This window comes from Nothoprocta perdicaria, unplaced genomic scaffold (genome assembly GCF_003342845.1).
Source record: "Nothoprocta perdicaria isolate Ctin4 unplaced genomic scaffold, notPer1 scaffold_113, whole genome shotgun sequence".
Lineage (NCBI taxonomy): Eukaryota > Metazoa > Chordata > Aves > Tinamiformes > Tinamidae > Nothoprocta > Nothoprocta perdicaria.
Window position 1 is genome coordinate 803,580 of NW_020454239.1, and position 12,726 is coordinate 816,305.

The following is a 12,726-nucleotide window of genomic DNA, read 5'->3' on the forward strand; positions in this document are numbered from 1 at the left end:
AGCTGTTAGTTTGATAATAAATACTGTCCCTTACTGTTTTCTGCAAATAATGGACTGTCAAAGTGAAAAAAAAATTAGTAGCTCAGCACTAGAAAAGCAGCTGCTGTATGGTAATATGGTGGGAAAAGCTCCACTTAGAGAAGATTCCTCACATACTCAGTCCCCTGTCACGCTCATCCTGGTCTCCCTCACGCTTCTTGCAGTGACAACAGATCCGCTTGATAATTATGTAGAGGTGGCTGAAGATGATCATTGGTGGGGGAAGGACGGGTCTGTCGTTGAAGGTCATGATCAGTTGGTACCGCTGGAACTTCCAGACCTGGTTGGATATTGATTTTACCTCAAAAAAGGTGTTGCTGAAAGGAAACACAGGCACAGTCTCTGTTAGGCCCCTAAGTTCAGCTGTCACAGAGTGAGTACACAATGAAAAGGAAGCAAAAWAGCAACATGAGGTCACACAACTTTCAAGTCAGCCCTTTGTTGATGCCACTGAACTTGCAGACTTGCAGACTTTAACCTCACTAATGACTAACCTGAACCCATGATTTTATTGTTCTTTTCCTGGGAACCAAAGCAGAACGTAGCGCTCTGCATCCCTCATGTCCCCACTTGCAACAGTTCTCCTCTTAGACCATTTGCTTCTGTTATATAAAGACTGCTAGAAGTCAGTAGTGGAAAGAAACTTGTACAATTTATGAATCACATAACTAGTAATTTGGAGCTCGGTTATAAAGTAAATATTTCTACTAAAACATGCTGGGGTTCGGTATTAAATAAAATATTAAATCCACAAGAAGTATTTTGTACACTAAACTCCAAAGCTTCACATAGTTTTCCTTTAATATGTTAATCAGCTTGACCTACATAGAAGACTTGAGGCTTTCACAAAATGTCCTAAATTCCAACTTTATTCATTCAAACTTCTGACTCGAGAACACAGTAGACATTCTTAAAGGGGCCTCTTAAAGTAAGCTGTTCCTGGAAGCCATGAGCTTATCAGTTCTACACCCAAACRAGACGTGCTAAGAAGGGATTTTACTTTCTAATTTAAAGGATATGAAGGAAGAAAAACTGGACAGTATTCAGTCCAGAAATAACAACAATCCTGGGTACAGAATACCAACTGACAGAAAGCAAATCTTGATGTTCTCTGTCTGAGATAAAGCTTTTCAAACTATTTTAAAGGGTTCCTAGTGATACTGGCACTTCCTCTTTTATACTTTCTACCCCACTTCTTTTTTTCTAACTTGTTCTGCTTTAAAATACTTACATTTACAAACCAGTTAAAGCTTACCCTCAAAACCAGAAAGTGCTGAGCACACATCCTTTTTGGTTTCTTTTGCATAGTTTATTTACCACTGATAACAAGACAATCTGACATCACTCTGTATCTCTAGGAATAGCAGGGAAATTCCCCAACTAGAACCCAGGCTCTTGCAAAAACGCTGGGATGGCAGGTGTTAACAGCACGACCTACTTCCCAAACTGCTGATTCCTTGGTCTCTTCAGGCCAATAATAGATACTATTGTAGGGTTCTTCTTTCCCCCTCATTGTGTGACTAGCATTTGAACACTTTGAAATTCATGACCTTTTAAGCTACATATATCACATGAAAGATGGGCTTTGTTAGCTGTAGATTTCTGGGCACAAAATGAAGCATTTTTCTGGTTACGATGCCAGTTCCTTATGCCAGGAAGCCCTCCAACACTGCGTGCTTATGGACAAAATAAATCACCTGCTCCCTGGTGCTCTACTCAGGTAGTGTCCTGGAAAGTAGATATTTCTATTTTTTTACTGCTAAGTCACAATACGAAAAGCATGCAGAATAACGGTAGACAGAAGGAACAAAGGTAGGTGAAAACACATGTAAGCTTTGCCCTGGGGAATTTTATATATGGATGCATGGAATACTATTAAGAATCTGTACAGCGACCATTGCTGGGCCAGCCATACACCTAGCCATGGATCTTGGCAATGTCTTTTCTTAAGGCAATATAAGCTCCTTTTCTGGAAGCTCTAAGAACCCTGGAGGGTCCTGATTTCTTTTCCTAGATTAAAAGCAAAGCACAAAAGGGGCAGAGGATGCAGTGAAAGCCCCCTAGTTGTGATGTTCAGATTTTCATTGTGCACTGAATAATGTTTGTTAGTAGTTACACAGGCTTCCATCACATATGTAGCAGGTTTCATGTATTTAGTTTTCCTAATTTTCAGGACAACCTTGCTGCTTATCTTCAATTAAYGACAATCAGAGCTAGCCAGATTCTCTTGTATGCATCACTGCAATTGCTGTTAAAGCTCTAGCAAGCTTTCTTCCATTCTTTCCCAGCATGTAAACTATTACAAATATTTGACAGCCATGTTCACAGAATAACTAGATTCAGAATGCAAACCCTTGCAAAAATCAGCTGGTGGGTTCTCAGTAAAGTAAAGTAGTAAAGTAAAGAAAGTAAAGATAGTGCATGATCATTGACATACTTGAAGACAGCAATGAGCAGGTTTACCAGCAGGATGTTTGCTACCAAGAGGTAACAGGCCATAATAGCAGGAGTGAGCCAGGCCCCCGGGATGCATGGGGGCAGGCGTTTACCATCCTCGTCATAAAGGTTGTCCCCACACGGAGCTGAGGAGAAAACAGAAAAGGTACTTTTCACAAATTGTCCCATATTAAGAACGCTGTCCACATATGTCATTAATAATGATKTATATAGAATTTACCAACTGGTAAATTCTAGCCCAAAGATAATAGCCCAAACCATGGTCGGGGGGGCTTCATTCACACCCTCTGCCTATGCACCTGAGCATCTCACAACGGTGACACCAAAATAGATGGGTGAGAATGAGACAAAAACTGAAAACACTGATTAAATCAATATTAAATAATTTCCTGAACTAATTCTGAGAATGTACTGGTTGCCTTGATTAATAGTTGACTTGAAGATAAATAAATACAAAAAGGTTGTTTTAAGTGCAGGGCTGACAACAATTTTAAATACAAAGCTAAATTTTGGAAGCACTAAATATCAGGTAAAAATGAATAACTTTTTTCATCTGAAATCCCTATAATAAATCTGGCAATAAGTTTATTATGGATGTAATTTATATGATTTGATAAAAAGCAGTATTTTTTATTAGTTTCTAAAAGATCCCTCCAACCTCACCCCCAAAAAAATATTTGAAAGCATATCAGTCTTACATAGTCTAGAGGAAAAAGGATATTTAGACAATGATTAACAATGTCTTTTTTTTTTTTTTTTTAACTTTACACCTAGGTTTTCCTATTTATCATAAATAATATCTAGGTAATATCATAAATAATATCTAGGTAATCAAAGGAAATTATTCTTATCATGACACTCATGCAGCATATTTTTTAACGAGAATCACTTTAGTGGCAGGGTACTAGAAACAAGTCATAGCAACCACATAAGCCAAACTGAAACTTCTGATCTGCAATCTGTATTAAAACAAACCAATCTCCTCTGTTTCTCTTCAGATGAAAGTATTTCATTAGGAAAACAACAGTCATACCTGAATATTGGATGAGCCCGATAATTAAAATGTCAGTATTCAGTGATGAAAAAGATTAATGAATATATTCAGCTAAATGAGATTACCAACTCCCCACAGAGACTTACGATTAATTTCCATGGCATAGACTGAACAGCATTCCAAAGGAAAGGAGAAAAGGGGAGGCAGGGAGAGAAAGAAAGAAAACAATGGGATAATATGAAAAAAAAAGAAAACAGATGATTGAAAATATAGTCTTGCGGCCAAGAAAAGATAAGCAACTCAAATGTTAGCGCAGCAGAGACATATGCTTAGAAAGAAGCTCTTTGTTTGAACTGCACTGCATCTGCAATTTCCTTTTCATCTTGTCTTCCCCAAAGGTTACATATGGCAGCAAACTCATGACATTAGAAATAAATCACAAGCGCTGCTGGCAGATGATCATTTAAATATACAACGTATTTCAGGCAAGTAAACAAAACTGACGGCCACCACAAACGCAACACAACTGAGCAGACACAATCATCGCAACTCTCCCAGCTATTAATAAAACATTCATCTATATATTTTTAGTGAAGCTGTCACAAATCAGCCTACCAGTTGTCTGAATAGCTGAATACCTACATTTCCCTTAATAATGATATTACCTTAACACTGATACTATTGGAGTTTATAATATCATTAAAGGCCATTTGACTAGCAGTTGGAGCACTAGCTTACCAGTCTCTAAATGGTGATTGTAGGATAAACTCCACTATTGAGAGAAACTCAGCCTCTGCAACTCTCTGTTATATAGTAACATTGCTGTTGGACATTAAAAGCCACTAACTTCTTGCTCAGAACCAGCTTCTAAACTAGCGTGAACCAGAGTGAAGACTATGTTGGGCTGCATTAGGAGAAGGGTAAGGAAGGAGGCCCTTCTCCTCTGCTCAGCCTTAAGGAGGCCACAGCTGGAAGGCTGAGTTCAGGGCTGGGCTCCCCAGTACAGAGATTTGGTGAAGCAAGCCCAGTGACAGGCCACGGAGATGGTGAAGGGACTGGAGTAGGAGACTGATGTGGAGAGGCTGACAGAGGAAGAACTGCTTAGCCTGGAGATGAGAAGGCTTGGGGCAGGGCATCTTATTCATGTGTATAAACATCTGAAGGGAAGATGTGAAGCAGTGGAGCCAGACTCTCTTCAGTGCTATCCAGTGAAAGGACAAGAGGGAACAAAAACATATTGAAATACAGGAAATTCCATTTAAACAGAAGAAAAATGACCCATCTACTGCAAGGATGGTCACACACTGGAACAGTCATCAAGAAAGATTGTGGAGTCTCCATCCATACCCCATTGGCAGGACCTAGGCAACCTGCTCTAATCTAGTCCACTTAGGCCAGACTGGATTAGATCATCTCTCCAGAGGTTCTTTCTAGTTCTGCGATGTGCGGTCTTTTATCTTTAGRTAAAATCCTGTCCAGGTGAAGCCAATGGAAAGATTCCCACAAATCCTGGATCATTTAATACTTTTTCCATAAATTGTTTACACTCAAGGGCCTTGGCAAAAATACCCACAAGCATCTGTTGCAGAACCTGCCCATGGTGATCACTCCCTGATGACTAACGAGATTGCTTTTGTGGTATATTTACAGAGCACCATGAAAAGATCAGAATGAAAACTTGTTACTGAAAGCAAAAAGAGCCTTAGAAATCAGCTTGTGGGCTTGTAGAAACAAGACATTCATGGAATAATTGAAACTCAGTCTAATTAGAACTCTTTGTGCAGGCATTTTATGCTTATAAGTTAAGATACTAGCTTATGCTTAAGGTAGAGGAATGTTTACGTCCTGGTGCAGTTAGCACTGCAAGTAGCTGAACTGGACTGATGTCACTGGAAAAGCCCTCTCCACATTTTTTTGAAAGTCTGGGTGGTAGGGAGGGGTGGGGGGATTACCAAAACTCTCTCACCTTGCTGAGGAAAAATTTCTAATTCAGAAGGGTGAACTGTGTATTCGTGAAAAATAACTGAAAACTAGAGCAGTCTGGAACACCACTTACAATGAAGAGATCAATATTATTGGCAAGGCACGAGTTATGTTTGACAGAGAAATCAGAATACAAACAGTCTTTGTTCAAATGGATTCATGATGTGCTGTAAGAGCCACGGATGAGGAATATCCCGTTTCAGTCGTTTCCTGCTCTTATAAGAATTAAACACTAGAGAAAACCTAAGCTTAGCCTGGCTTGCCTGTGCAATGAAGCTACAATATCAGGTGACTCTACATGTCAAAAGTAATTTAACATATTCTAAGTGACATTATGAGACAAGTATTTCTAAGGAAAAAGGAGATGACAGGATCACTGTAACAGTGTAGCTTTAGGAACAGATTAATGACATTTCCTTCTTTCTTAGTAGGTTTTCCTACATTTTGATATTTGGTACAAAGCTTCTCATGATCATGACAACTTTTTTCACCAAACTTAGGCCTCACAGGGTCTTCTGCCTTCACTTACTGCTTTTCTATATAAGCAGCTAGCGTATATATTGCTGCTATAGTATCAGTAGTATACACTATTGTATAGCGTATAGCAGTTTATATTGCTTCAGATAAAATGCAAACTGGGTGATACACACAAAAGATGACCAGCTTTTATATAAGAAAACCTATTTCAGTCTCAAAGATAATCAAGCAGAATTTTCTTTTCCTCCTCCCCCACCCCACAGATTTGGGAAATCATCYACATGATGGACGGAACTCCATTTCTGGAAAGTAGGCAGAAATACAAACAGGAGTAAAAATATATATTAATATTTTTAGCTCACTGCTTCTGCTGGGAATTGTTGTTGAAAGAACAGGTATATTTTCATCTCCTGTACATGGAATATGTTTTTATCTTCTGTTAGCACTGGCTGTTAGTAAAACATTTGTTCAAAATAAAGTTTCAGAATGATCTCTGCCGATCCCTGTGAATAAATGGAACATTTTATAAGCAATGCTGTTATATTCTCTGATAGGAAGAGTATTTTAGACTACATCACACTCAGTGTTAGCTGAATTTGAAAACATCCTGACAGACACGACACGCAAGTGGGGAACAGAAAATTGTTTAGTGTCCAGAGTCTCTCAAAAGAAAACTCTCTAGATAACACTATTTTCAGATTCAAAACAAACATTAATTTAGATCTGATCATCTGCCTCAGAAACAGGAAACAGACTCTTACTATGAATTCTATTCTTACGGTCTATCTGGTCTGCGAACACCTCTCCGTAGATCATCCAGTAGGGCATATAGAAGATGTTGCGAGCTAGTCTCCAAGAAGGCTTCTCATCTGGGTGCAGAATAGCTTGGCGGGCTACTCCAAAACTCATCAGAACCACAAGCATAATTACCACAAAGTAGAGCATGTCAATCATCTGCACAGAGGGACCACACAGACAGAAATTCTTGTCATGATCAACTAGAACGGTAGTATCAGCATGTCTACTTGCAAACATACATTCAAGCAAACAGGAAAGTACCCGGAGAATAAACACATGCCCACAAATATTACTGGTATTATTCTTTGACTATAACTACTGATCATGAATTGAGTGTGTGTGTGTGTATATATATATAAATATATATATATATATATATATATATGGACAAGAATCAGTCTTTTTAAAAAAATAGATTTTATATTTAAAAAGATTTAAAATGTTAAGACTTTGCTTTACAGATTATTTTCTGCACTCAAGTGCACTCCACTGTGCCTACAGCACAGACTCCATTCTGAAGGCAGGGAACTGACATAAACATTACTGTACCACCTCCTCCCTATAACTCATGGCTTTGTGGATAATTCCAGTGTCTTGGCAGTCTGCTATTGYTTCAGGGGCAGAAGGCTGATAAGGTGAACTGGCTACTATGATTTTCAAATAGTTTTGCCCTTGATTCAAGCAAGATTGCCCTTGATCATTAGCAAGAGTAGCACATCTGTGTGTGAAGTTTGCAAGGCAAGAATTTAGTCCTATATCATGGCATTTATTCGGAGTCCTACTCAGTTTTAAAGCCTTTTTTTTTTTTTAATTAGAATATATTTTAGTTTCCCATGTGTCTCTAACATATATATAATTTACAAAAACTTGAGTACTAACCATCTTTCCAATCATCATGACGTAAGGTCCCAGATACTTGTTCACACCAAAGATATCTAGTACTCTTATGTACCAGAAAATTATATCTACACAGTAAATCACTCTTCCATAACTCATGTATGGCTGCTTCTGTAGACGAAGAATTGCTCCTATCATGAATACTGAGATAGCCACTAGGTCGGTAATATTCCAGTATTCTTGCAGCCAGACTTTCACTTTTTGGCTCAGTTTGCCAGGTTCTGACATCAGAATCTGAAATAAAAAGTGAACAAGGAAATAGTTAAGAACGGTTCCAAGTTACACTTTAGAAATAACAGCTATGAGACAAGACCAATCTGGGACACCCTGCCACAGAAAAATCAAACTAGTTTGGTCTTATGCAGCAATTTTTTTTTTGTCACCAATAGGCAGCATTTTCTTTCCTCTCTGTTTCTACTTTGGCTTAATTAGGCTTCTTTGTTAGCAGCCTAATTAAGCCTTAATTAGGCCAAGGGCAAACCCAACTGCAGCATGCAAATATGGTGAATGTTTTTATGCTGTCTTCCCCATATAAAAGCACTGAGAGAAAAGTTAGATACTGCTCCCGGCTAATTCCTCCAAGGTGCCTGCAGGCTGCATCAAAAGTGAACAATGGAATCAACACATCTGGTAACTACTGAGATTTCCTTTGAGCTATGGCCATGCCCTACCTTGGAAATACACGTAAGAAGATGACCAACCTCACTCTGATTACTATCCTCAGGGCATTTTTGCCTGACCTTTTGCCTTTGAAGAGAAGGTTCTAAGATACAGGAATGGGTTAYAGATGAAACTCTCTAGTGATGGACAGTTTGAGACTCTATCCCCAAATATCTATAGATAGCCAATTGCCTCTTGGCTAAGTCCATGTCACTATTACCTTCAAGGAAGTTCCAAGAATTATCTTAGTATGATCAGACKTTACCTCTCTTACTTTCTCTAAAGCCAAAGTCACAATGTAGGAGATGACAATCCATTCCTGGACTGATGGACACTGTTCCATTGGCACCAAGATCATATAATTAAACAGCATCAAATAACCCAGGTATGATATCTAAAAATAAATAAATAAAATCTATTATGGACTTCAGATGTCAGATTCTAGGATCCATTTGCAGTTAGGCAGTATTCAGTTACTTGAGATAACTGTCACAGAAAGAATCAGTCCCTGTTGGTTTCCAGCAGGAAGCCAGCAGTCATCTGTGACTGGTAAAGCTCAAAACTTGGAAGAAAAGCAGGAAGCTTAGAAATCCTGAGGTAGAACTCCAAAATTATATTTTAAGTAATATATTTCAAAGAAGAATGAGAGTCAAAGACTTCAGAAAGGAGGAGAATCCAGTCCTGCTGTGATGACTGGATTGTAGAGCTTGCACTGAGTTTAGCCAGACAGGATCTCCTTCAAAGACTGTAGGACCCCTACAGAATGAGAACATCAGCAAGTTACTCAGTATTTTACTGTCCATGCTTCTCTCTCTGTATCAAGTACTTTACTCATCAAGAAGATCCCATTAAAGTGACTACCATTTATTACTTGGTTATTATGTTTATTTAGGAGTCTTAAGCATCACAGATGTAATTAAAATAATCACCACCAGTATAATCACCATGACTTACTGTGTAGAACCAGAATTTGACAATGGGTGCATTATAGAACTCATAGATCTTTGTTCCAATTGGAAGGCTTCTTTGTTTTTTATTTCCATTCTCTTCATCTCCTTTCCTGGAGCCTGCATCCACATTTGCATCCTGGAAGATAAAAATTGTCATTTTTTTGACCAATCAACATTATCTATGGTACCTTTCCTCGTCTACAGTCCCACTCCACTGACAATAGAACCCTCGGGTCTATTGTTTTTCAAAAAAAGTTTTGAAAATACAAATCCTGAACTAGAATAAAGCAGTGTAATTTATATGCCCTGAAAATTCAGCCTATGACACTCCCTAGCTTTTCAATGATTTTGATCCCACCCAAATAGTTAAGTTTTTAATTAGAGTGGTCTAGAAATCCCCAAATTGAGTTTGAGGAGTCAGAAGTTCCTGATAAACTCCAGTACTTACCACATTTTCCTCCTCCTTTTCTTTTCCCTCTTCATTTTCTCTCGAAGACTGATAAGAGTAATCATCATAGCTGCGAAACTCTAGAAAAAGTATGGTGGGAGGGAAGAGGATCCCCATTATAACCTGCACAATAGAAAAGAATTCAACTTAGACTTCAGAACTTGTTTATAAAAATCATTTTTTAACAAGACATACTTCCTAAAAATGCTTTCTCTCGCATAACATTCAGGATACTCTGCTATCTCTAAAATTAGAAAACAATAAATACATAGTGTTTATGAAGCACCACCAATAAGATGCTGCATGGCAAGATGGCACTCTGGCAAGTTTGCTGCTTCCGTGAATACACGGCAAGAAAGAAACTGCACTCCAGATTGAGAATGATGGTGGCACTGGAAGGAAGGGCCCAAATACTTTCTGGAGTTTAGAGTTACATTAGTCAACTACTATAATTGTTTTTTTCTAAGCTTTGAAGATAGCACTGGTTAGCACTCATTCTTACTGAATGAAATCGCAGAGTTACAGAAACACAGATATGAATTGATGAAGCACAGAAAAGGGTTAAGAGGAGAAGAATGGATGGGATGAAACAAAGATATATGTCATCAGCTGAACATTTCAGAGAAAAGAAAACAATAAACTGATATAGAAATCGCCATGGTGCAAACAAAGAGGTAGCAGACTTGCCCGAAGAACTGGCTTCAATGGGGGAGATGTGGGAAGGTAGAAAAAAAAAAGAGAATGGGAGAGGGGACAGTACATATGTCAGCTTGGGAACACGACCCAGGAATGTAGGCATCTACAACGCTATATGACTACTTTTTAATCAGAGGTACATGGTTTCAATTAACAGATTTCATCAAAAATCACAACTATGTTCTCAGATTTTAATTACACTATGCCTCTTACAGTCTTGACATTCTCTCTGCTATGRGGGAACTCTCCTTAAATGTCCTGAGAAAGGGGAAAAGAAAACAACCAACCAAAAAAGCTGCAAAACAGATATGCTCTTAGAACACTTACAGTTAGTAAGCCCACTATACATGATTCAGTGTTATGTTCAACAAACTGTACTTTTGACAGCAACTGTACAAAAGAAATACCTTAAGCCCTGGGTTTTTCCGCATGCGCAGTCGCCCCATCCACATGTCTGTTAAAAGCATCTGGCTGCACGTGTGAGCTATGAAGTCCCTGTGTTTAGCTGCCACAGCCAGTTTCAGGCAGGTGGAATTACTCCAGTTTTTCAGTTCATAGGTCAGTAATTTCATAGCAACCTGCTCGTCATGTTTATAGGATTGATCCAGAAGTTCAACAGCCAGCTGGCCAAAATCTCTGGAAAATACAAGATAAATCCCTTGAAGTGTGATTAAAAAAAAAAATCACAGAATTTGCTTGTATTTGGGGGTTTAATTCTGTTTAACACGGATCACATGATCACATCTTCCTGCCTGCATGCACTACGATCAGAACAAAGTCTCAAGCTTGATTTGGGACAGCGTGTCAAACTGTCAAATTTTTAGAAACCAGACAGCACCAGCTTAGACCAATGACACCTTAGAGCTGGTTAAGACACACRATTAGGTACATGTTTGTTTACATAAGTATATCCTGGAAATAACTTCGTGAAGCAATACTAGCTAGCTGTACAGTGAAAGATGCTGAAGAACAAATGGGTACTATCATAAAAGTACAAGTCTTCTCCTAGCTGGTGTTACATTCAGACTCTGAAATACAATTTTGTCTTGTTTGCTGTTGGCACACATGCTACAAATAGTTTTCTGGGAATCCAAAGACTGGTAATTGCACTTTTCTGAAAGGAAAAAAAAAAAAAAAAAAAAAAAAAAGGCTTTCCACAGGTCAGGCAACCCCCTGCATCAGGCAGAAACATACCCTGCTCCACATCTACTAACTTTGAATTGTTGTCCAGATCCTGAGAGATGTCGTCCACCAGTTCACTCTCCGAAGATTCATGGGCCATGGACTTGTACAGTTTGCAGGCAACAAGTGCCTTGGCCATAGTTTCTTCCCCTCGCTGCCAAAGGAAGAGTGCCATCTTTTGCCGTTTCATGAGCACGGCCCATACCATGAGCTCATGAAATGGATACTGAAAACGGCTGACTTCTGGGTCATCCACATCAATATCGATCTCTTCCTCCTTTTTCTTCTTCTTCTTCTTTTTCCCTTTGGTGGGAGGCTCATCATCCTGAGGAGAAGAGAAGCAAAATTCTCTYCATCAGTTTTCAAGGGCTAGTCTGTGCATTGCATCATGCACAGAAAAGCACTGAGAAGATACCATATTTACAGTTACAATTTTCAATTGCTTTTGCTTTTGGCTACAATGGATGCCAAGAGTGACAATACCATGAAAAATAACATGGGAGAGAGCATGCACTGGCTTAGCACAGGGCTGGGTTAATATTTTAAACAGAGCTGTTTATTGAATACTTAATTACAAGTCACTCATCCTGGATGTGTACAGTAGAATCCTATCATACCCCATCACTTTATATGGTACTGTTAGTATCTCTCTACTGCATGTATAACTGCACCAGCTAAATTGCAGTGAATTAATGTTTCATGAATTCTACTGCAGTGTCAGTGGAGCTTTACCAAACCTGAATTCCCTATAAAGACGTTCCACTGTAACTTCTAATTTGATATACTTGCATCTGTTCCTGAAGAACAGTGCAGCACACCTCAGGTACCAAAGCAATTTTCAGACTGACATGCAGATGGAAAGACTGATCAATGTACAAAGGAAAAAAGCAGGCAGGCAGTGTCCTTAAGAACAGCAAGATACTAAAGGCAGTGTTCACCTTTGAATAAGCAATCTCCTCTTATGTATGCAGTGAAAACGGAAGGTATAAGTATCCCATTTCTTAAAGGGATAGGGAGGATAGGCCATTACTACAGGAACCGACATGGAAGTAACTGAAGGGAAGTACGGACAATGAAGCAGGATCCTGAAGGGAGAAAAGCCATGATTGGGAAAATTAGGGTTTAAAAAACATAGAAAGAACATT

The 12,726-nt window shown here is 38.8% G+C and overlaps 1 protein-coding gene across 1 annotated transcript in view; it reads right to left on the reverse strand.

Annotated features, from left to right (window-relative positions):
- TRPM1 (transient receptor potential cation channel subfamily M member 1) overlaps nucleotides 1-12,726 on the reverse strand; it is a 73,419-nt gene that overhangs the window by 4,649 nt on the left and 56,044 nt on the right. Inside the window, exons 16-24 of the mRNA XM_026052833.1 lie at nucleotides 11,614-11,906; nucleotides 10,807-11,035; nucleotides 9,704-9,826; nucleotides 9,260-9,391; nucleotides 8,571-8,699; nucleotides 7,628-7,879; nucleotides 6,712-6,904; nucleotides 2,477-2,621; nucleotides 157-356 (exon numbers count right to left, since the gene is read on the reverse strand). Of these exons, the coding sequence (XP_025908618.1) occupies nucleotides 157-356; nucleotides 2,477-2,621; nucleotides 6,712-6,904; nucleotides 7,628-7,879; nucleotides 8,571-8,699; nucleotides 9,260-9,391; nucleotides 9,704-9,826; nucleotides 10,807-11,035; nucleotides 11,614-11,906 (1,696 nt within the window). The remainder of the gene's footprint in view (nucleotides 1-156; nucleotides 357-2,476; nucleotides 2,622-6,711; nucleotides 6,905-7,627; nucleotides 7,880-8,570; nucleotides 8,700-9,259; nucleotides 9,392-9,703; nucleotides 9,827-10,806; nucleotides 11,036-11,613; nucleotides 11,907-12,726) is intronic.